Source organism: Crinia signifera, chromosome 1 (genome assembly GCF_055691185.1).
Source record: "Crinia signifera chromosome 1, ASM5569118v1, whole genome shotgun sequence".
In the NCBI taxonomy this organism is placed as follows: Eukaryota; Metazoa; Chordata; class Amphibia; order Anura; family Myobatrachidae; genus Crinia; species Crinia signifera.
The window spans coordinates 459360370-459387112 of record NC_139217.1 but is presented as its reverse complement, the minus strand read 5'-3'; the positions used below and the strand labels follow the sequence as shown (position 1 = coordinate 459387112).

The 26743-nt window shown below is 44.6% G+C and overlaps 1 protein-coding gene across 2 annotated transcripts in view; it reads right to left on the bottom strand.

Annotated features, from left to right (window-relative positions):
• Window positions 1–26743, bottom strand: part of WDR7 (WD repeat domain 7) — a 298065-nt gene that overhangs the window by 54930 nt on the left and 216392 nt on the right. For both annotated transcript variants that reach the window (XM_083155233.1, XM_083155236.1), the window contains 3 exons: window positions 9432–9549; window positions 4767–4916; window positions 3544–3626 (listed from right to left, as the gene is read on the bottom strand). In XM_083155233.1, coding sequence (XP_083011359.1) covers window positions 3544–3626; window positions 4767–4916; window positions 9432–9549 — 351 coding nt within the window. The remainder of the gene's footprint in view (window positions 1–3543; window positions 3627–4766; window positions 4917–9431; window positions 9550–26743) is intronic.

Here is a 26743-nt window from a genome sequence, read left to right as displayed (position 1 = left end):
CATATATTATGTTATTTTTAAATAGAAAAAAGTATTGTATTAAGCCTGGTGAAGAGATAACGTGGAGCTGAAGTGGAAGGTAATAACACACCAGCCAATCAACTCCTTACTGTCATTTTACAAACATAGCTGATTGGCTGGTGCGTTATCTCCTCCAGCAGGCTTAGTACATCTGCCCCATAGAGCTGTACATGTGACGGTTTCCCTATCTTTGCCTATGCATATACTGTACAGTAATAATGTGACAGAATCCTGTTCCTCACCACACATACTCTACGGCCTAATTCAGGTTGGACCGCATAAATGATCGAACCAGCAGATTCCTGATTATCGTAAAACTGTGCACACGCAGGACCAATTTATGTGCATGTGTATAACAGGTCCTGCGATTGCATGGCTCTAACGCATATGCCTCTGCCTGATTGACAGTCTGTGAGTCTGCCAGGTCGGCTCAGTCTTTTGTGGGGGCAATGAATGTACTTATGGTTTTCCTATTGGGGAAAGGTCATACCTCCCATCTCGGGGACAGTACCATTTTTTGAGTATTTGAGTATTGGGAAACCTATTTTAACACAGGGGGGTGATCCAAAAATATCAATATGAGATCACTGAATAACAAACTCTAGGTCAGCTAGCTTACCCCGCTGGAACTGTGCTTCCTGGCGGCTAGTCCCTCCCCCCTGTACCAGCCACCAATCACACCACCATAAATCAAAGTTCTAGTCTGCAAATCACATGCCAACCAAATCGCATGCGATGCGATCGACGCAATCGACCCGATTTTTACATTGGAATCAATGTAAAATGGTCCCTGAGACCAGATTTTAAAATGATTTTAATGTGAAATGCCCCAAAACCCTCCATTTCAATAGAAAACCCCCTGATGTTTGAAATGCCCCCACATTTTTAGCAGCGAGCCCGCGAGGGGCGGCAGTACGCGTCCTCCGACCTTTTCATACCCCTACTATCCACGTCGGCATGGAGTTGATTTTATAAAGTGTGGCGAGCGCAGCGAGCCCAGCGAGAGGACACTGATACCTTCACAGGTATCCGCGTCCCCTCGCGGGCTTCATAGGTATCCGCAGCGCTCGCCACGCTTCGGGCTCGGTGGCTCGCCACACTTTACAAAATCAACTCCACGCCGATGTGGATAGTAGGGGTATGAAAAGGTCGGAGGACGCATACCGCCGCCCCTCGTGGGCTCGCTGCACTCGCCACGCTTCGAGTTGGCGTCAATAGCGGGGTGGCATTAAAAATGGGGGGGCATTAAATATACTTTTTAACCATATTCAATGTGAAATGGCCCACATTGGCCCATTTCACATTGTCACCTATGTAAAATCGGGTTGATCGCATCGCGATTATAATGGCCCGCGACCGACGCAATCAACCTGATTTTCACTTTAAAAATAATTTAACATTGTTCCCTATGGGAAAATCGCGTTGATCGCGTCGGTCGCATCATGGCCCCTTATTAGGGGCCGCGATGGACGCGATCAACGCGATTTTGTCATTCACCGGCAAATTAGCTGGTGATTGACACAAAATTGGGTCCATCACATTGATTGTATGCCACAAGTGCCTTAAACTTAAGACATACAATCAATGAGATGGGCGCTGTGCTAGGAAACAAGTTCCAAGTAAAGTATTAACATTATATATGTATACGATCTATTAACAAGAATACAGTCAGGCGGCTGAAAGTTTACTGAAAAGGGATTTTAAATATTTTGGAGCAGCTGACTCAAATCCAATCTTTATTAAACGCCCATCAGTGAGAACTAGGATCGGCCTGTCATGTCTGTCTGACAATATTACATCAGCGTTCCGGGATAACGGGTTTCCAGATCACACATTCCTATTGTATCTCTATAGCGATCTATCAAAACAGTGGTAACCAGGTTCCGTCTGTGAATAGCCAGTAACGATGTTAGAGACGCGGGTAAATGAGACACACAGAAGCGCATGCCTTGCACATCCCCGCTTCTCCTGCCAGCTCGCTCCGCTTTAACAAAGGTACGGGACAGAGAAATAATTTGCTTGCGATTCACTCCAGATGATATTAACAGGTAGATTTAACAGGGACCCGGGACAGAAAATAACTCACATTTTACAAGTATACAATTTCATCTCTGAGCCCTATTTAAAGAGGCTAGGTAATTAAGATGCGAGGTAATAAAAGTTTAGTTTTCAATTATCTCCAACAAAAGGAATTTGTTGAGCCAGCAGTTCCGCACGCGGCGTTCTCGGGGAGAAGCCTGTATTCTTTGTTTACGGCCAAGGAAAAGATACTGACACATTATTTAGCAAACAGCTCATTTAAGAGAATATAGGCAAGGTCCGCTGAGACTTGTGTTGGCGAGTTACAGCTTGTCTATAGGACTTTGATATATTCCTAAAACCGACGTGTATTACTTATCCACTGGATTAAAAGTAGTGATGAGATGATCCGCAGGCCAATTCAGAGAAGTAAGTAAGCTTCAGACATTCAGGTGGTTTAAAGGTGACAGCAGACAGAATGATCATGCTGGACTCAGGCGTCCCACATTGGACATAGGGTTGACAGTGGGTCAAGCGGACAAGTCCTTTCCTCCATCGCTGGGGCCCATCAGTGCACAAGAAATGAGAACACACTTAGGGGAAGACGCATCCCAACTGGGAGAAAGATAGTACCAGCCAACATGCAGTGTTTGAAAATGACAGTTAGGAGCTGATTGGTTGGTACTTGACCTCTCGCCAATGTTGACAAATCTCCCCACCAGACTAACGGTGCCCATACACAAGCGGGGGCAATTCTCCAATCCCCCGACACAGCCGTTCCGCTGACCAGATGCGGTGCAGATTATCTTCTAATCATATCTAATGATCATTACAGGGAATCACTTTTGTTTTGAAGCCAATTGCGCTAAACTAGTGGTTCCCAAACTGTGAGCCTAGGCCGGTGCCTCGAGATGTTTCCAATGGTGCCTTGGGTCGGGGTTCCACGACCAAAATAAATAATTTATGCTCAAAGGTCAAACCAGTGCCGGTGGCTGCCAATCATAAAATGTATAGACAATTAGAACCGCAGCTATGTTCTCCACCACATAACTGAACCTGAGGGTGACAGTTAAGCAACATTTTCTGTATTTTTGTATTTATCCATAAGAAATGTTTTGACTAGGGGGTGCCTTGAACAAATGCTGATATTCACAAGTGGATTCAGATGGAAGGACAGCAAAAACAGGCACCACGACAACTGTATATAGCTGCAGATATTATTCTAGCTAGAGTTCGTGGATCGATTAGTGCTGCCTGCCTGGGTCATGTGATTATAGGCCGATTCCCTCTATGCAGAAACATTTCTGTATCAGTTGCTACTGTAGGTCTTTCCTTTAACTTACTGAGCTGAAATAAAGATTTCATAGAACAATATCTGACGTTTAATAAATCAAGTGCATTAAGCGCCTACATAAAACTAGGAGTAGCTGTATTGTGTATACAGAAAACCCTATATATAACAAGATATTACCGTAATAAAGAGTGAGATTTCAGCAAACCTACCGGCATACAGAGGGAAAGCACTCTTGAAGCCCCTTCTTTTTCAGCAATGATCCTTCTAGACAGTACATGATAATGTCCATTACCTTTAGGATAAAAACATAGATGCAAATACGGTGAATTCCACATAAAAAACAACAACACATAAGGTAATATAAAAGTAAAAGTTAGGTCTTTTGGAAATAGTCACAGAAGTAAAAGAATGCTTTTTTGAATGAACAACCTGGCAGAAGTCAATCAGGCGCGAAATATACTAAATCTGTCGGCTTGTTTGCCTGTTGGCAGACGAAACAAAATCCCCAAAAGAAGACCCGTTTTCAGGCAAAAACTGAGAAAAACTAACTGTTGTTCTTCAGTTACTGTTATGTTTAGTCCTGTGTACCCAGTATTGTTCTAATGTGTGCCCTCTGTACGGCGCTGCCAACCACTTGTGGCACCTTATAAATAAAATGTAATAACAGTAATAGTAATCATCATGCTACAGTATTATGCATTCAAATATTTATTTATTTAAATGGCAGAATGTTAATCCCATTCTTTCCAGAAATGTAACACATCCATTCATAAAAACAAAAATATATATATATAAATATATATTACACCTTTTTTTACATTTATGGATTATGCTGAAAACTTTTCAGACATGTACCACCTCCACGGAGATGGCGGCACCCTTGCGGTCTATACAGTCTAGAGTTTTTGGCAGGTAAAATCTAGATTTACTGAGGGTGATGGCAAAAGGTTTCACGGGGGAAATTTATTATACATTTTATTTACAGTAGAATAGCTCCTGTACCCGCGTCTCTCTAGGTATCCTATGAGGCCCTCAGGGCCAGATGTATCAAGCTTCAAAAAGTGATAAAATGGAGATCGATAAACAACCAGCCCCTAACTGCCATGTTACAGGCTGAGGTTTGAAAAATGACAGTCAGGAACTGATCGGCTGGTTGTTTATTACTCTCCGCTTTATGACTTTTTGAAGCTTGATACATCTGGCCCATAGTGATGAAAGTCACAATGTCCTTCATACCCTCAATGTAAAAGTATGTCAACCATTGCCACGTTGACTACATAATCCTGCCGACATTTTGATCATGTTGACCATATGGTGTCGACACCATATGGTCAATGTATGCACTTGTTTCAGCGACAAACCGGCGTGCTCATCACAGTTATTTATCTCCGGTAACAGAGACGCTAGCAGAATAGCGACGTCAATGCTCTACCTCCACCAGGAGATCCACGACATCCGATGGCATTTTCTCAATAAGGATTTCTATAACTCTCAGTATCTCCCCTTTCGCACGAGCCAGGGCAGTAGTGTGGATATTCTGCTGCGATTGTGTATTTGCTGCCATTGCAGTGTGTCTGTGGACCTAGAAGAAAAAGGAAGATATGGAAATAATGATCAGACGTTGCAACACTGGAGGTGCCTGCGTTTACATAGCCTGGGGTTCTGGAAATGTGTGATAAGTCAGCAGCAATAATGTATTTGTAATTGCAATTATAAATGTAGATGAGGATTTAGTGTTCGAGTTACTGTACACAGCAAAAATAAAGTGTAAGACAAAGGTGCAATTTGGGCAGATTAGTGAATTTCGCAAGAATCTGAGCACTGGAAAGGACACCATCTGTATGGGAGAGGGATTTGTAATGTTGGCCCACATACTTCATGTTTAACTTTCTAAAGCAAGCACTTAAATGATAATTGCCTTTGTCCTCTTCCTGGCTCCGCTTGCTCCCTCAAGCCCGCCTACATCCGCCTAGACCCGCTACCTTTTCCTCTCAAGCCGCTAGCCCCCTCTCTGTACTCTGAGCATTGAAGTGCTGCATACAGTAGTTGATGGGTGATGATTGATATACACCCTCATTTTCATCTGATCCGGTTCACCCCAAAACCCCTTCTCTTGGCAAGTGGCTTATTTTATGACAACAACAGCAATGCTGCACATGCTCAGTGGTAGCAGCTTGATCTTTGCTGTGTGTGTATCAGAGTCCTCTATCAGTGCACTGGACCAGAGAGCAGCTATCAAAGAAGAGACAGAAGCCTTACCATGAGGTGGGAGAATATGTTCCTAGAGAAAGTTTCCATTATGTTTGTGTATTTTGTTATTATGACATGTTTAACCTTTTCCTGACAACTTATTTATAATATTCAAATGTTTAAAACAACCTATATTACTGACCATATATAATATTCAATATTAATACTGTATTCCATATAGTATCCATTGTATAAAAAGACCATTTACGGGGCCATTACTAAGTAACGCCCCAGACTCCCGCTCTTGTTCCAGTGTTCTGCAGAGCGGGATATCGTGGACTGCTTTTGGAAATCCTGTGTTTGCCATTTAAGTCACCCCCCCCCCCCCCCCCACGTGCACCTTCTGTAACAAGGTCACCCTAGGAAATTGCCTGGGTTGCCTATCTTGATGGCCCTGCCTCTCCACACTATAAAAAGTACTCAGTTATTTAAAAAGTTATCCTGAACCAGAACTCTGCAAGAAGTGAGACGAGAACTATGTTATCTATTAGAGACAGACCGTGGTACATCAATACTGAAGGCGAGGGGAAACAAAGGCATTACTGCAAGTGGCCACTAGGGAGGAATTTCCTCTCTCCTCCGGGTTAACTACCACTTTATAATGGAACTGTGCAGCACTTTATATATCACTGTTATGTTAACTGGTCGAGCTATTTCTTTACACATTTTAGAGTGCTATCGACTTATTGGCTGTCCCGCTGAATGATAGGGCTGATCAATCGGCTTTAATTTCAATTTTGTCATAAAGAATAGTAAACTGGGCCGAAGGTACAGAACAATCTCCAGAGACAGAGAAAGCCTTCAATAATTACAGCTGCTGTCTCTAATTAACTGCCTGTAACATTCTGAGAAACGCCAGGCGGAAAAGTCCCCGGCAGATGAGCGGATCGCTCAGTTATTAATGTTGGTTTGAGAGTCCTTCTGTTCTCGCCGGCTTGGCAGCCTATGATTAACTAGGAAATACATTGCAGAATACAGATCTGATATTTACAGTGTATTGGCACGCATTTCGTTTTTCTCTAAGTCGCTTTTCAGTCCATGTTCACTGTGAATTAAAGAAGCAGAGAACTGGATTTCTAGATTACATTTCTGCCTAGATACTGGGTCCACAAAGTAGTAAAACGTACTTGGAAATGCCGATCTACAGAATGCGGAACTTGTTCTGCACTGGGAACCCGATGTACACTATGTGGAAGAAAGTCATTGGACACCTGGTTTAACTCTGAAATAATGGAACCTTCCTGACAAAGTGACTATGGACTCTTCCTACATGTATAAATATGGAAGCAAGCGTCGTAGCAGATCATTTGCTGATAAGATGACGGACAGGAAACGCACTCGGTTATCATGGTCGAGCTGCGGCTCACAAGCCTCTGATCACATAAAACCAATACACGACAGAGACTTTGTTGGTGTAAGGAGCGGAAACAAGTCCTATGGAGCGATGAATCACGCTTCACATTGCTTCGATCAGATGGTAGAGTGTGGGTATGGTGATTGCCTGGAGAACGCCTGTTACCCGAATGTGTAGTGCCAACAGTAGAATTTGGAGGTGGAGGCATCATGTTCTGGGGTTGTTTCTGCTGGCACGGCATGGGCACCCTGGTCCAGGTGCATGGGAACATGACATCGGCGACCTACCGAGATATTCTGGATAACTCCATGTTACCTATGTTGTGGCGTTTCTATGGGAACGACGATTGTGTGTTCCAGGACGACAATGCGACGTGTCATGTTTCGAGGGCCACAATGGAGTGGTATGACGATAATCGCGTCACCCGACTAGCGTTGTCTGCGCAAAGCCCTGATTTGAACCCCATAGAACATCTGTGGGACGAACTTGAGCAGGTTGCGATTGCCTCGCCCTTCTACACTACCACAGTTGGTGACTGTACTGCAGGAGGAATGGCACAATATCCCACTATGTGTGCTACACGAACTTGTGGAAAGTTTACCACGACGAGTAGCTGCTGTTATTTCTGCAAAAGGTGGACCTACCCCCTATTGATTGTAAATAAACGCATGGTTTCCGTTGACATGTGGTGTCCAATGACTTTCTTCCATGTAGTGTACTAATGTTACTGAGAAACACTTTACTTGGAAGTCCCTGCTAAGTGGAATATGCGACATTAGGACACACGTTTATACCGCCTGCTGCTTGGTCCTATTTTTCATGGCTGTTGCCATGTAGATGGCGCTGTTTCCTTTTTGCAAATCCAAGGCAAACGGCATTTGCAAAAAATTACATGTTAATAACCAAGCATTGCAATTATGCGTTTACTCAGGATGTACTAGCAGTATGTAGTGTGCTTGTCAACACTCAACAAGTAGATGCGCTATATGGCAACAGCCTTATGCCGACATGGTTGTAATATTGCTGGTAGAATTTTGAAGCATTAGGGTCATGTTTAAAGTCATTTGGTCAACATGGTTAAATAGCTTTAAACATTACAACTATTATGCCTTGAACATCTCTGCCTGCTTACATCCTGCTATCTAGCCACCGCCCACTTGCTTGCTCCTCATGTCATCTGTCTGTTCCTCTTCCTACTAGATTGTAAGCTCCTCAGAGCAGGGCCCTCTTCCCATCTATCATCAACGCCCACTTCTCTTCACATGTCACTCACAGCTCTCCTATACTCAAAGACTCAGCGACCATCTTCGTCTGCATACTCATCTCCATCTTTAGCCACCTGCCCCTAGTAGTACGCTGATCAAGTCCTCACTACTTACATTTAGGCTGTTATGTGTATTGTATTGTGGCGCTCTTTTAACCTGTATTCTAATTTTGTTATTTACAGTATATACTGTAATGTTAAGTTTTGTCTCCTGTACTATTCCATTGTGTGCCCTTTGTACAGTGCCGCAAAACACTTGTGGCACCTTATAAATAAAATATTATAACAACAACTATGGGGTAAATTCAATTACAGTCGAAACTGCCGTCTTGTTGGAAAAACGTCAGTTTCCAACTGATTGAGGTGGGAAGGGGTTCCGACATATTCAAATCTGGCTGCTTTTTCCTGACAGGTCGGAATGCTCCAACCTGTTGAAAACCAGGTGGATTGGCGGAATAGCCGCAGATTCACCTGGTTTTGAAGCAAACGTGGCCAAATCCGACAGGTTGGAAAACCTACAAAATTATATATCATTAATAGCAGTCTGAAGAAACAAACCAAAGAGAATAAATGGTTGATTTCAATTTTTAACTGCTTTTTGTTAACAATTTTTTTTCATTGGGATTGATGTTTCAATTTTCTACACAAAAAAGACTACTTATGTATTATAAGGAATATTGAGCCCAAATTAGCTTTTTTTAGCAAAGCGAAAAAGCACACAACTGGGCAAAACCATGCTGCACTACAGGTGGGGCAGACGAAACATGTGCAGGGAGAGTTAAATGTGGGTGGGGTGTGTTCAAACTTAAATCTAAATTGCAGTGTAAAAATAAAGCAGCCAGTATTTATCCTGCACAGAAATAATATAACCCACCCAAATCTTACTCTCTCTGCACATGTTACATCTGCCCCACCTGTAGCGCTGCATGGTTTTATCCAGTTGCTTTGCTTTCAAAACTGAATCATGCCCAATGTACCATCTACTTTGAAAGAGGTTACATAGTGCTCTGCCCTCTATTTTCACGTGATCCTTCGGAAGCTTTTAATATCCCTATATTTCACAACAGAGGGTTCATTAAAGCATGTAAAATGGGCCGCCCATTATGCGAATAAGAAAGAGACCCTAAATTCAGCATACGGTATATTTCCCTTTAATGGAAGTCTAGATAATAACAGCCGAGGGTAAACCATTCAGAAAGTAGAATAATGGGGGAGAGGAAGGATTTTACCTCCTTAGCGATTGTTGTTATGAAGGCGGGAGGTCTGGCCGTGGCAATGAGTGACAGAGCGTGTCGTGCCGAGCGGGCGGAGTCAGCTGCGGGACTCAGGGGCAGCCCGATTGTGATGCTAAACAGGGATCAGGCAAAATAAAAAAAGGGGAGAAAGAAAGAGAAAAAAAAAAAAGCAGGCATTAGAAATATATAGAGTGAAAAGATTAGACACAGCTTATAATGTCAGTTCAAGGTCAATGGAATCACTCAAACAGTTCGAATATAATGGACTCCCGACAATGAGCAGTGATTAGAAGTCAGGGTGTTCCTGCATCAAATACAGAATCGAATAATTAAGCGTGAAGATTGAAAACAGTATGTGAATCTGTTCAAAGTGTTAAAATGCCCTTGTTAACAAATGATGCGGCCGCGGCACTGAATGCACATCACGGAGGCCGCGGAGACGCAAATTACACTGTTTCCAATCAAGGCTATAAATGGCAGATGGACGCGATTAATAAAATTACTTCCTGTCTCTCCCCAAGTTTCCCTGCAATGATTTTATGTCAAAACATACAGATTTTTTACGCCGTGCGTGGAGGACTCTTCTCGGCAAATTAAGGCAAATGCCTATTTAGCTGCGGATATAGTTTACAGGACGTTTGTGTCGTTTTGCATTAAAATGGAGCTAAGCGCTGATAAAATACTGTGAATGAGAGCTTGTGCCACTCAGAGTGATAAGTGGGTGGTTACCATAGTTGCCAGATCATCCCTTTAATAAGCCCAACATATAAATTACACAGGTTCTTGACTAATTTTCAAACTTTTCAAATGTAATGACAGTTGGAATGAACTCTTGAACTCTGTCACCTCCCAACCATACCAGCTGTCATTACATTTGAAAAGTTTGAAAATTAGTCAAGAACCTGTGTAATTTATATGTTGGGCTTATTAAAGGGATGATCTGGCAACTGTGGTGGTTACACTGTACATCTGTATCGCTTTTTTTGTCGGCTGCGGGGAGGGGCTACAATCACTGACTTGTACAGGTGGAGCAGAATGTGTTGCAGTGAATAATCCACCACACCTCGAGGGAATTTCTGACACACCTCTGATTGGTGGAGCTATCTAGGAGTAGTTTGGGAAACTATTGTAAGATCGGAGAAACAAGGAGAAAACCCGCTTTCTAAGCAAATATATGCAAAATTAACCCCCCCCTGTATGCTATATACGTATTACAGGACGTAAACTCTACAATTAAAGATGTGATGTAAGCAAACACAGGCGTAAGATGCTCTTCCCTAAATCAGATCACTTTATGAATTGCAAAAGGAAAATATTTCCACCATAGACAGAAATGTCAGAAGAAAGTTTGTTCTGAACTTCTTTTCGTCACTCAAGTCCTAACACAGAACCATAGAATGTGGCGGCAGATGAGAACCATTTGGCCCATCTAGTTACTCTTTTTTTAATCATATTTTAACTCAAACCCTATTAACTCTTTATTTCTTTGTAAGGATATCCCGTACATGTATACAAGGCTCCACTATTTATCTTCTACCACCTCTGATGGGAGGCTACTCTACATGTCCACTACCCTTTCTGTGAAGACATTTTTCGACAGATGTCCCCTGAACCCGCCCAGTCCCCCCCCCCCAGTGTCAGTGCCTGTCCTCGTATTCTAATATTTCTTTTTCTGAGAAGAAGGTCCCCCCTGGACCTGGTTAAACCCTTGGTATATGTCTCTATCATGTCCCCCCTTTCCCTTCTCTGCTCTAAACAATACATATTAAGATTTTTTAGTCTTTCCTGGTACGTTTTGTGATGGAGGCCATGCACCATTTTAGTTGCCTTTCTATGTACCGTCTCTAATGTATTTATATCCTTCTGGAGATATAACCTCCACACAGTGTTCTAGATGAGGCTGCCCCAATGACCTATAGAGAACTGGACAATATTCTAGATGAGGCCGTACCAGTGACCTATACAGAACTGGACACAGTATTCTAGATGAGGTCGTACCAATGGCCTATACAGAACTGGACAAAGTAGTCTAGATGAGGCCATACCAGTGACCTATACAGAACTGGGCACAGTATTCTATATAAGGCCTTATCAATGACCTATACAGAACTGGACATAGTATGAGGCCGTACCAATGACCTATACAGAACTGGACACAGTATTCTAGATGGGTCCGTACCAATGACCTACAGATGTAGCGCCTCTCAGCCAGCCCAGGAAATTGCCAGATTCCCTGAGCTGGCGGAGAGGCGCTGTATCTGACTGTGATGCATGCGTGTCCCCTGTACTCTGTGGTGGGTGGCGGAATCCCTGCCCATCTCCTCTTCAGGGAGATGGGTTGGGGGGGGGGGGCGTGGAGCTGCAGGGGTGCGGCGGCGCTAACGTCTCGTGCGCATGCCCCCTTCTTGAGGATGGCGAGCAGCAACTAATGAGAGCTGCTCCATCTGTATACAGAACTGGACACAGTATTCTAGATGAGGCCGCACCAGTGACCTATACAGAACTGGACACAGCATTCTAGATGAGGCCGCACCAGTGACCTATACAGAACTGGGCACAGTATCTAGATGAGGCCGCACCAGTGACCTATACAGAACTGGGCACAGTATCTAGATGAGGCCACACCAGTGACCTATACAGAACTAAACACAGTATCTAGATGAGGCCGCACCAGTGACCCATACAGAACTGGGCACAGTATTCTAGATGAGGCCGCACCAGTGACCTATTCAGAACTGGACACAGCATTCTAGATGAGGCCGCACCAGTGACCTATACAGAACTGGGCACAGTATCTAGATGAGGCCGCACCAGTGACCTATACAGAACTGGGCACAGTATCTAGATGAGGCCACACCAGTGACCTATACAGAACTAAACACAGAATCTAGATGAGGCCGTACCAATGACCTATACAGAACTAAACACAGTATCTAGAGGAGGCCGCACCAGTGACCTATACAGAACTGGGCACAGTATACAAGATGAGGCCATACCAATGACCTATACTGAACTGGGCACAGTATCTAGATGAGGCCGTACCAATGACCTATACAGAACTGGACACAATATCTAGATGAGGCCGTACCAATGACCTATACAGAACTGGACACAGCATTCTAGATGAGGCCGTACCAGTGACCTATACAGAACTGGACACAATATCTAGATGAGGCCGTACCAGTGACCTATACAGAACTGGACACAATATCTAGATGAGGCCGTACCAGTGACCTATACAGAACTGGACACAATATCTTGATGAGGCTGTACTAATGACCTATACAGAACTGGACACAGTATCTAGATGAGGCCACACCAGTGACCTATACAGAACTGGACACAGTATCTAGATGAGGCCACACCAGTGACCTATACTGAACTGGGCACAGCATTCTAGATGAGGCCGTACCAATGACCTATACAGAACTAAACACAGTATCTAGATGAGGCCGTACCAATGACCTATACAGAACTGGACACAGCATTCTAGATGAGGCCGTACCAGTGACCTATACAGAACTGGACACAATATCTAGATGAGGCCGTACCAGTGACCTATAACGAACTGGACACAATATCTAGATGAGGCCGTACCAGTGACCTATACAGAACTGGACACAATATCTAGATGAGGCCGTACCAGTGACCTATACAGAGCTGGACACAGTATCTAGATGAGGCCGTACCAATGACCTATACAGAACTGGACACAGTATCTAGATGAGGCTGTACTAATGACCTACACAGAACTGGACACAGTATCTAGATGAGGCCGTACCAGTGACCTATACAGAACTGGACACAGTATCTAGATGAGGCTGCACCAGTGACCTATACAGAGCTGGACACAGTATCTAGATGAGGCCGCACCAGTGACCTATACAGAGCTGGACACAGTATCTAGATGAGGCCGTACCAATGCTCCAGAATGCCAATTCGCAATTTAATGTTTGTAAAATGTGATGTTAGAGATCCCAAGTTAAAAATCTGAGTTGAACATCGCCATCTTACGCTAAGAACCGAATCGAATTCATATAGCTTGGGGAGAGATAAGTATTATTTAGCAGCATTAGTTTACCCCAAGTTTAAACTGGATTCAGGAAGTAGATGCCTCATGTTACAGCTGCACACAGCAGAATCCCCAACACCCTGTTTTGGTGTAGCATGCGGCCCTTGTAGACAATAGCACAGGGTAATATCATCCCGTTTAGCATCAACATCGCTTTCCTTTTCCCTCCTTATTGCTGCTTCAGCAAGACACAGTTTGAAAAGCAACAGGCTTCTTGCCGATTCATTAACGTCACTCAGGAGTGGTAACATGTGGCCGCATATTAAGTCCTCCCTGCAGCTGGGCCAGCTGCCTCACTTTTGGCTTCTCGGAGCTCACAGATTTAGCTGCAAACAAAGGGGACGACTCCACCAGCGCTGAGACTGCTCCTGCTCTGCAACGGTCACATGGCGTAACTGTCTTACACAGTCCACAGAGGGGTGAAGAGGAATTCTCACCTTTACTTGGGCTTGTTACCATTCAGCTTTCACAAAGCCATCGCCATTTGTGTTGTAGCAGCGGCAGTACATGTCTGGCAATGGGCTGCATACACAATAAATGCCAATATTGTACACCACAACTTCTTTAGAGACATATCATGTATACAGTCCTACAGAGATGGGCACCAACTGGGCATACAGTTCTACAGAATTCAGAGACGGGCGCCGACTGGGCATACAGTTCTACAGCCTCCGGAGAGGGACAGCGGCTGGGCATACAGCCCTACGGAGACTGCCGAGCCGACTGGGCATACAGCCTACGGAGTCGTGCGCCGGCTGGGCATACAGCCCTATGAAGACGGACGTCGGCTGGGCATTCAGCATTATGAAGACGGACGTCGGCTGGGCATACAGGCATATTGAGATGGGCACCAGCTGGGCATACAGTCTTACAGAGGCACGCGCTGGCTGGGCATACAGCCCTACAGAGACACGCGCTGGCTTGGCATACAGCCCTACATTTTTGCACACAGATATACAAGAGTCGCACACAGATGTACAAGTGTCGCACACAGATGTACAAGTGTCATTTCACAATAATCAGCAGCGTCTCCTGGCGCGCCCTTGTCGCTTTGCATTGGGACTAGGATGCAGGTGTCCGGCGTTTGTAAAGCTGCGCGGGACCTGGCACCTCACACCCGCCGGGCATCTCACGCTGCATGGTGTATTTAGGCTGGATGTATGAGTACACATCTGTATGTCAGTATATGAATGCTAAATGCCACTTATTTATTTATTAACAGGCTCTTATATAGGGGTGTGCACACGGTGAGATTTTGGCAGGAGATGTTCCTAAAAGGTTAGCTAAAATCTCCCTATTTTTCTCCTGCTTTGTCAATATTGTCTAGCAGAGATTGCTCAGTATGGATACACTGTGCAGGCGAGGAAATTGTGACTAGATCATAGACTATCATCACTTAGACAAAATCGCTTAGTCAAAATTGTCCATTAGCCATCATCTCACCGTGTGTACGGGCCTTAACATCTCAGAATTGGAAACAACAGTGATAACACAAAAGTGGGTAATCTACACACAAAAGCAGGTGTTTCTCCTTACCTGATAAAGCTCCTAGATCAGTGGTGTCAAACTCATAGCCCCTCCAGCTGTTGTGGAACTACACGTCCCAGCATGCCCTGCCACAGCCTAACCCTAAACCCCCCCCCCCATTAGTGCCTAACCTTCCTACCTGATGCCTAAACTTAACCCTTGCCAACCTGCAGCCTAGCCCTCTCAGTTCGTGTCTACCCCTAACCTTCCTACCGGATGCCCAACCCTCCCCATTAGTGCCTAACCTTCCTACCCCACAGCCTAACCTCAACCCCTGGGGTCTAACCCTAACCCACCTTGGCATACTTATTAATGCGGGCAGTTGGGATTCCGGCATCAGCACTGAGAGCGATATCAGTATTCCAGTATTTCAACTGCCGGCATTCCGACCACCAGTATATTAACCGCACCCCATATTATGCATAATATATCATAATATATAAATATAACAGATCGGCGGCACTCACAGGTTTGAGAAGTGTAAAAATACATTTAAATGGTCACATCAGTTAGCCCGACGTTTCGGGGCAATATGCCGCATTTACAGAAAAACCCTCCCCTCGTTTTCTGTGAACCAGCGTCATTTACAGAATATGAGGGGAGGGTGCGCACCCACTGTGAGAGAGTGAGCGGCTGCAGCTGTGATTGGACGCCACTGTTAAATCTTTAACAGTATCATCCATTTCATGAGGGAGGGGAGGGGGGGGGGGGGCGTAGCTGGGAGCATTGTAGTTTATCGCAGGGACAATGGGGATTTACCAAGGTCTAATTTTCGGGGTAGGGCTTAGTTTGGACCATTCTGCAGAAGTAAGTGTACTGTAGGTCTTACTATCGGGGAAACACTGAATATATTGCGGCAGGGACAGCATATTTCCACATGAGGGTAATGTGGATGATCCAGTCCAGGTTTTAGAGCAGCAGCAGGAAAATTAGATCCAGTCCAGGTTTCCTAAACGGATGTGATAAAGGTTTGGTTGATTAGCGGCACCTGTGGCTTCCGGTTATATGTGTGTCCAGGGCTGGAGGTCATGGCTCCCAATGCGGAAAAGCAGCTGGGTGATAGGCCGGTAATGTAATATTACATCCCCTGCAGGGTGCTAACTCAGGGTGCCCAAACTTTTGCAGATGACATTTTTTGTTTTGATATTTTGAAATTGAAAATGATGGAAATGAAATAAAAAATGTTGTTATAAGAATGTCTAATCCGTAATTTGATGCCTTTTGGAGATTTTTCAAATCTTTCCTTGGCTTCTTTTTGCACATTAAGATGAATTTTTGCCTGGGGAGCCCAAACTTTTCGCTCCCCACTGTAGCTCCACAGACAGAGTGAGAATCTGTAAATATTACACCGAGTGCCAGTACCAGGCAGATATAAAGTATTAAGGCAGCAGAACAGGGTTTCCTCAGAGAAGGAGAAATTCCCATTGATACAGCAGCTCTGTTTGGAATTGAAATTCCTCCTGCAGTCACATTGGTACTCAATGCTTTTACACTGTGGATGCTGTTCAAACCAAACACAGTAGCCTCGGCATACAGTAAAAGAGCTAGTAAAAATAGATGTTCATGTAATGTCCAAATAAAATAAAAAATAATTTACTGGTGAGAGGATTGTTTTCCGAATGGAGATATAATGGCACACACACATGTGCACAGCGCTGCATACATGTCAGCAGTAACAAATTGCTGAACAGTGTGTGTTGTTTGAACCACAGGTGAAAGTACACACACATGTGCTCTCACCTAACTAGAAATATCAATTTAATTTAAATGTAAGGCAGAAACTGGTTGGCTGCTACTTTCTATCTCCCGATTTTCTCTCTCCCCAAGCTTTGCTAAATACCCCCCCCCCCCCACCCCATACCCCCACTAAAGGTTTCTGTGGTTCTCATGCCCCATACACACTAAACGAGCCCAGCCTACACCGATATTAGCGCCAGGGAAGGGATTGATGGCCATGCTGGCGCCGTCGTTAATGAGGACCTCCCTCAGGAGGGGATATCTTTTACTGTATCGCCTAGTGTGTATGGGGCTTAAATGTTTGTAGGACAGCGGCTACCTGTCTCAGCTCACAAAACCACACAGCACCTGCAAAATGCAGAGCAGCAGAGGAACAACGCCTTACACATCTGCACTGATCTGCCACACAACCTGGTCTCCAGTCAGAACAGTCAAACAGTCCCAGTCTGTGTACTGCAGGGAAGAGCAGCAGTGGCAGCTGCATGGAAACTGCTGAACCGCCAACGCCAGGGAGAACCAGAGTAGAGGCGGCTAAATGCTGTACTATGGTTTTTTTGTTCACAGTTATAGGGACAATTTGTGGGACCCCTGGGGCGACCGCTCTTTCAGCCCCCTCTATAATCCAGCCCTGAGTGTATGAGGACATACTGTATATGTACAAATCCCATATTTCTACACCCTTTTACAATCCTCTCCAATCATGTCCTGCATCAATATATCCATTTCTCACCTTATACATGTCCAACATCTTTACACCACTTTCCCATCAACGAAACCCTCAGCATACCCGTCTGTCCCGCAATATTACACCCTCTTCTCATTGGGTAAACAGCAGAATGCCATTGCGGTGGCTTTACTCATGACTAACTGAATCTGGCACGATGCATTAAGACTGACCGATTGTGGGGATTGTGTTAAGGCCAATCAGCTCTCAGTAATCATCCTGACACTTTGTCTAAACAAAGCTAGAGGAGTAGGAGGAATGGGGTGGGCTGTTACCACCACTGCCTCCAAACTCAGGGAAATGTAACACGTGTACACTGACAGAAGGCAGCACAAGTCCACGCACTGTCTGTAACATAGTACATAGGGCGCTTGCCTTTACTGGCGGTCCGGCCACCTTTGCAGGACTTTTCAGCCATGTTTACAGCAAGCTTTGTTAGCCCCTGCTAGTCTGTATACCGAACACATATTTGCTTGGAATGTGGATGACAGATATACAGTGTCTAGGTCGACAATGGCACCAGGTCCGCACAAGCAAAAGGCCCACATGAAAATGGAGTGGAAAAGTGTGTTGAGTACAGCCACGCAAGGGCATGCGCTACAATAATTGGAGAGTCCAAGTTGATAGGTGTGAAGTTTTTCATGTTTTTTTTTTTTGTATCAATGCCATGTCGACATTTTAATTTGTAGACATTTTGTCACTGCTTGTACATTTCGGTTATGGTAGAAATGGTCAACAGTCACTAGGTCGTCCACTAATGGTCGATGGACAGAAGGACGACATGGGGTGAGGACGACATGATTTTTTCACATTTATTTTGTCTATGTCGACATAAGCTCAGTAGACTATTATAAACTAAAGGTGGGCATACATTAGGGTGACGTCTCCCCTTGAAAAAGTCTCCAGCAATCACCCTGTGATCCCGGGCAGCAGCACTGCATGCAATACATCACACGTGGTCCTTTTGTATGCGATATATCGCATGCGATCCCAGCCAAGCCTTCCTTACTTAGATCCTTTCAGATCCTTTTGTTTCACATTTAGGCCGATATTGAATAACCCCAAATGCGCAGGCGCGTGCCATGGGAGTTGTGTTTCTCTTGCTTCCGGAAAATCTGGGCTTTTTCAAGTGAAAACACAGAGTTTTCACTGAAATCACATGTTTTCGGGCAAATTTTTTTTTTCCCCGGCCGTTTAAATTGGACAGCCTGTAAGAAAAAAAAAAAAAAACTTCGGGAGAATACACCCGATGATTTTTCATCGGTAACTGAATATCGGCCTTAATCCTAACATCTGTGACAGATGTGCAAAATATCTGCAAACAATGCCAGCGTCACTAACATTTGTTATATCATTTCAAATAAAAAATGTTGTTTAAAAAAAAATAAAAAAAAAGATTCCTATATAAAGGGAAACATTACAGGTCACAAGGCTGAATAAATGTTTGCTTTGCAATTTTCACACCTATTTTGCCGAATTCACTTGGCACTCAAAGGGTCAATAAATACAAGGCAAATTCTGAAAGAAAAAAAAAAAAAAACCACAAACAATTGTGGCATCTGCTTAAATTCTGCAAATTTCACATAAAAAATTATAAAAAATGAAGGAACGACGGATAGAAGTATAGTAGACCAAAGGCAAAGTGGAATTCATAAACTTTTACGACGTCTAACTTGTAAATGGACTCTGCAACTTGATCGGTGTTTAGTAAGTATTTTTAAAAAGAAACCTCATTTGGTTATTTTCAGAAAAAAACAATAATTAAAACCCCAGAAAACCACTAGCACAACCGGCGATTTCCTCCGCACATATTCAACGGCAGCAAATCTCTGTGCACATAAACGTAAAGCTGTTTAACTTGACAATAGCGCATACAGGCAGCTGAAAGCACACAGCCTGCAACCTTCCGTGCACAGAATCAAAACTCAATTAATGCTTGCAAAGAAAATAAGGGGGGTTTTTAAGGAGCGCAGCGAAAATTCTGCAGCAAAACCCGCACTTATTTCATTCACTGTCTCTGCTTTCTCTACATCAATAAATGTGAGCTGAAATTAAAGGGAGGGGACAGGGGCAGCGAAAATAAAGGCACAGGGCTGGCAGAAAATCTCCCTCATAAAGCACGCTTAACATCAGTGGCAGAAGCCAGACAGCTGTGTGCTGTTATTGTATACACGTTAAATCAAGCACAAAAGGGGGCAGCTCAGCGGGGGTACAGGCGGGGTAGAATGCACGCTTCACCCCAAAGACCCATTGTTGCTCCTGCTCTCCCGGCGTAGCGCCCTTTTTCCTGTCACTACTGTACCTGTCACGGATGTAAGGGGCCGTTTTCAATCTAAATCTTGTTATGGATTAATAAGCAAACACTTTCTCGCTTATTATACAATTTATCATGATGAAAACGGCCTCGGGCTTCTGCAGGCTACATGCTGATACATTCATTTATTCACTATAGAGAGCCATGCTAATCCTTATGACAGCTGAGGATGTAACAGAAAGATTAAAATTATTTATGAAAAAAGATATACTCTCCAAAGCCTCCCCCCCCCACAGGGAAGGGAGAACAGGGCGGCGGCCATTCCTGAATTTATTCTCCGTTTGCACATAAAAAAAAAAAAAAAGTTGGCTTTTTTTTATTTTTTGCCTATTTCCCAGCTATAACTAGTGCAAGTAACTAGTGGGGGCACAAGTGTAATGAACACGCGGGTGGCAAACCCTTTTCTAAAGAGAAGTAAGACAACAGCATTGAGAATAGAAAATATAGCTCTCAACAGCGGAGGCATTGTCAGCATTTAAAGAAAATATAAAAAGTAAAATCAAAATTGCTCATTGTAAAGGGTTATTGGGAAAAGCGTGTACTTGTGTGATTTGATATTACATATATACTGTACACACCGATATGTACACACCTACTTTACACAGATTTTATCATACTGTATATACACATATATATATATATATATAAAATCACAATCGTTCAAATTGTTCCGTATGTATGAACGATATATCGGACGATGCGCTCACCCACCGGTTGTTGGTAGAGGACGCTGATCTTTCCTGCATGCAGAAAAATTAGCGACCAAACGTTAGCGATGTGTACCAATCATTTCATGTGTATGCACGATGAACGATTTGGTAAGGCAGATTGACTGGCTCCCTCTTCCTCCACCATCGTTAAAGATCAATCGTTCATGTGTAATCGTTTGCTCAATCGTTCATCATTTGACACCAAATGGTTTGTGCAGGAGTTCAGAGGAAATTGTTAAAGACATTGAATCGTTGCCCAAATCTATCCATGTGTACGCACCTTAAAGCTGGGTACACATATATACAATTGTCGGGCCGTTCTTTCGTTCTGGGTCGGACAGCCGTTCAATTGTATATGTGTGTACGCTGTCCCGTACGAGCGATAAACGTCAAAAACCTGTCTTGACCGTCCATACTCGGTCGGTCGACTGTTCTTTGCTGTTCAATTTTCATCCGACAGGACGGCCCCATATCGGTACAAAAGTGCAGTGTGTACGCACGTTCGACCGATATGCTGCCGTCCTTGTGACTATACTGCCAAAGCTGGAACGCCCATGTGGGCGTTCCATAGCTGCATCATCTCTGGCAGGGTGACTTAAAAAAACAACAACGGCATGGGGTCCCCCCCCCACAGCTGTAACCAGCACCAGGCTGAAAGAGCTGGGGCTGGTATTAAAAAATCAGGAAACCCGACAAATAGGGCTTCGCTGATTTTTTAAAACCAGCCCCAGGCTCCAGGTCCGGGGCTGGTTCCCAAAATACGGGGGACAAAATGACCAGGGGTCCCCCGTATTTTAAGTACCAGCCCCAGGCCAAACCAGCCAGCAGGGTAATGCCACAGCCGGGGGACACTTATTATATAAGGTCCCGCGGCCAAAGCATTCAGCCCTCTGACCGGTCAGCCTGGCCAGGGGTCCTGGGGAAGTGGGGACCCCACAATAAAGGCCCCCCCCCCCCCCCTCCAGGACTTACCTGACCAGGCTGAAGCCTGGTGCTGTCCCCGGTGGCCCTGTACGGTGGCCACCGGGCTGATTCAGTGTAAAAAAAATAGAATTAAAAACTATTGTCTTTTCCTGTGGAACTATGAGTCCCAGCAAGCCTCCCCCGCATGCTGGGACTTGGAGAACCACAAGTCCCAGCATGCGGGGCATTAAAGGGCCCGCTGGCACTTGTAGTTCCACAGAAAAAAAATAGTTAAATAAATACACACTGACACATTAGAAAAATAAAAGTTTAATACATACATTACACAAACACACTGATACTTACCTATCTTGAGCCCGTCGGTAGGTCCCAGGGTCCGGTCCGGTGGCTTGGTTCCGGAGCTGGTCCGGGTCCGGGGCTCCAGGGCTGAAGAGTCCGGGGTCCTGGATCCGTAGTAATCCAAAGGGGTACCTGTGGAAGGAAATCCTACTCACCTGCTCCTGTGACGACCACCCCGGCATCTGCTGTTGAAGTCGCGCTGCTCCCGGCTGCAGTGGTACCCACTCCGCTCCGCTGTACACTAGAGACGCAGAGATCCTTCTTCCTCTGCGTCTCTACTCAGAATGATTTCTGGCCAATCAGGAGCCAACTTTCTCGGCTCCGGATTGGCCAGAAATCATTCTGATTTCCAGCCCTTAACCCCTTCAGTGGTGGGTCTTGCTGGGGCAGGACAAACCTACCAGGGCAGGTCCCAGCAAAACCCACCACAGATCATTAGCTGCTCCTCCCCCCCCCCCCCCTCACCTTCGCTCCGGAGCTCCCTTGCCGCCGCTTTTTCCTGCCGCCTGTAAGTCATGACACAGGGGGCAGGCTCGGGGATGCTTCGCGGCGGCTTGGGAGGACTCGGGCGCCTGAGTGCTCCCGAGTCCCCCCGAGCCGCCCCGAACCTGCCGCCTACGTCACTACGACATCATGACTGGCGGCTACAGGCTGGGGGAGCGGCAGGGGATAGAACATCTCCGCCGTACGATCGCCGGAGCACAGGTGATTGGGGGGCTAGGGGATACAACGGGGGGCTCTAGAGATGCTGCGCCAGTGGTGCACACCTGGACACCACTGGCGCACACCTATTTCATATTTGTGGTATGCCTGGAAATTTTCCGGGACAGCCTGCTGCGGCAGCGCAGCTGAGCCCGGAAAATTTCCAGGCATACCACTTAAGAGGTTAATGGTCGCTGGCCGTAGGAGCATGCTCCTCCGATTATGGCTAAAAATCGCTGGTGCAATGGCTGACGTAGTCCTTTGCTTGGACTGTACCACTTGCAAGCTCGAGGGGGGCGATCGCATGCGATTTTTAACAAAAACGCATAAAAACACGGTAAAATCGCATCGCATGCCACTACATATAGCATGCGATGGGAGCCGTGATTGTACACAAGTACCCAAAAGACAAAGAAAAAAACATTCTCCGATATTCAATAAAAGGATTTCAAAACTTAAGATAAGGAAATAAATAAATAAAAGCAGAAAAGCAATGCTTCATATTGTAGCTCCCTAAAGGGGCATACACACAGGGAGATTTCAGCCCTCTTTCTGACTAGATCACTGCAGGCAGGGGGGGGGGGGGGGGGCGGTGTGCAGGCAAAAGATCGACTTGAACATGGTCAAAATGGATTATTACATTTTTCTTGTATGTTTCTATATTTTAGCACGTGGGCCCCCAATTATTTTTCCGTTTGCCATGCTGGGAACAAGCTACTGCTGCACTCTGCACACGTTACTGAACCCAACTGATGTCCACATGGATGGTGAAGTATTTAAAGTAGGGCTGGGCAATTGCGGCCCTCCAGATGTTGAGGAACTACACATCCCAGGATGCTTTGCATTAGTTTTGCTATGTGGCCATGCTGAAACAGATGCAAGGCATGCTGGTATGTGTAGTTTCTCAACATCTGGAGGGCCGCAATTGCCCAGCCCTGATTTAAAGGGTCCGGACAACAGAGGAGTGTGGGGCTCCTCACAAGCTGCCAGTAGCAGTTGTAGTTCTGTGAGAAATACTCATTTAGCTCTCCCACCTACAGTACTGCCTTGTGCATCCCACCTACAGTACTGCCTTGTGCATCCCACCTACAGTACTGCCTTGTGCATTCCACAATGGCCCTGAAGGAATGAGTGCTACTTTCTCACCAGGCCACAATTCCTCTGTATAATCCTGAAGCAGTCAGGGCCTGAAGTTCATTCAGTAGCCCGTCCAGAAAATGTGACAACAGGGTAAATGAATAAGGAGGAATTAGGTAAGACCTGCTTCCCTGTCCACCTACAGTACAGCAGTACTGAGAGCCATAAACCACTCACACAGAGAATAATCTATCTATATTTATTATACACATGTTTTTATCTAGTACGTCCTTCATTTCCAGCCTCAGCCTGCTTGTCAACAACTTCTCCAAACACAGAAAGTAGATGAGGGAAGCTGAGAGGTTGCCAGAGATTTCATTTACAGAGGCACAAAGGTGCTGCGGATATTACAGGAGATGAGAGACACTCCACCTCACCCTCGGATGCTGCATGTATATGGCGGAGAACTCTGACATTACTTATCTATCGGCAACGCGGGAGGCCAAGGAGTCAGAGTCTTTCTGTGCCATTATTATATGGGAGCCAGATCCTACATGATTACAGATGGGAAAATAGATGTCTCTGTGTATGGAGTAAATGACCCGAGGCATCTCCAAGCCTTTATAGTATACTATACACACATCACAGGGTGCATTCTACACTATACACACATCACATGGTGCATTCTACACTATACACACATCACAGGGTGCATTCTACACTATACACACATCACAGGGTGCATTCTACACTATACACACATCACATGGTGCATTCTACACTATACACACATCACATGGTGCATTCTACACTATACACACATCACAGGGTGCATACTACACTATACACACATCACATGGTGCATTCTACACTATACACACACATCACAGGGTGCATTCTACACTATACACACATCACATGGTGCATTCTACACTATACACACATCACAGGGTGCATACTACACTATACACACATCACATGGTGCATTCTACACTATACACACATCACAGGGTGCATTCTACACTATACACACATGACAAGGCACCATTCTATACTATACACACATCACAGGGTGCATTCTACACTATACACACATCACAGGGTGCATTCTACACACACATGACAAGGCACCATTCTATACTATACACACATGACAAGGCGCATTCTATACTATACACACATGACAAGGCGCATTCTATACTATGCACACATGACAAGGCGCATTCTATACTATACACACATGACAAGGCGCATTCTATACTATGTACATAGGTCGCATTCTATACTATACATACATCACAGGGTGCATTCTATACTATACACACATGACAAGGCGCATTCTATACTATGTACACATCACAGGGTGCATTCTATACAATATACACACATGACAAGGCACATTCTATACTATGTACATAGGGCGCATTCTATACTATACACACATCACAGGGTGCATTCTATACTATACATACATCACAGGGTGCATTCTATACTATACACACATGACAAGGCGCATTCTATACTATGTACACATCACAGGGTGCATTCTATACTATACACACATCACAGGGCGCATTCTATACTATGTACACATCACAGGGTGCATTCTATACTATACACACACATCACAGGGCGCATTCTATACTATGTACACATCACATGGTGCATTCTATACTATGCACACATCACAGGGCGCATTCTATACTATACACACATCACAGGGCGCATTCTATACTGTACATACATCACAGGGCGCATTCTATACAATATACACACATCACAGGGTGCATTCTATACTATACACACATCACAGGGCGCATTCTATACTATACACACATCACAGGGCGCATTCTATACTATACACACATCACAGGGCGCATTCTATACAATATACACACATCACAGGGCGCATTCTATACAATATACACACATCACAGGGCGCATTCTATACTATGCACACATCACAGGGCACATTCTATACTATGCACACATCACAGGGCGCATTCTATACTATAAACACATCACAGGGCGCATTCTATACAATATACACACATCACATGGCGCATTCTATACAATATACACACATCACAGGGCGCATTCTATACAATATACACACATCACAGGGCGCATTCTATACTATGCACACATCACAGGGCGCATTCTATACTATGCACACATCACAGGGCGCATTCTATACAATATACACACATCACAGGGCGCATTCTATACAATATACACACATCACAGGGTGCATTCCATACTATACACACATCACAGGGTGCATTCTATACTATACACACATCACAGGGTGCATTCTATACTATACACACATCACAGGGTGCATTCTATACTATACACACATCACAGGGCGCATTCTATACAATATACACACATCACAAGGCGCATTCTATACTATGTACACATCACAGGGTGCATTCTATACTATACACACATCACAGGGCGCATTCTATACTATGTACACATCACAGGGTGCATTCTATACTATGAACACATCACAGGGCGCATTCTATACTATACACACATCACAGGGCGCATTCTATACTATACACACATCACAGGGTGCATTCTATACAATATACACACATCACAGGGTGCATTCTATACAATACACACATCACAGGGCGCATTCTATACTATACACACATCACAGGGCGCATTCTATACTATACACACATCACAGGGCGCATTCTATACTATACACACATCACAGAGCGCATTCTATACAATATACACACATCACAGGGCACATTCTATACTATGTACACATCACAGGGTGCATTCTATACTATACACACATCACAGGGCGCTTTCTATACTATGTACACATCACAGGGTGCATTCTATACTATACACACACATCACAGGGCGCATTCTATACTATACATACATGACAAGGCGCATTCTATACTATGTACACATCACAGGGCGCATTCTATACTATGTACACATCACAGGGTGCATTCTATACTATACACACACATCACAGGGCGCATTCTATACTGTGTACACATCACATGGTGCATTCTATACTATGCACACATCAAAGGGCGCATTCTATACTATACACACATCACAGGGCGCATTCTATACTATACACACATCACAGGGCGCATTCTATACAATATACACACATCACAGGGTGCATTCTATACTATACAC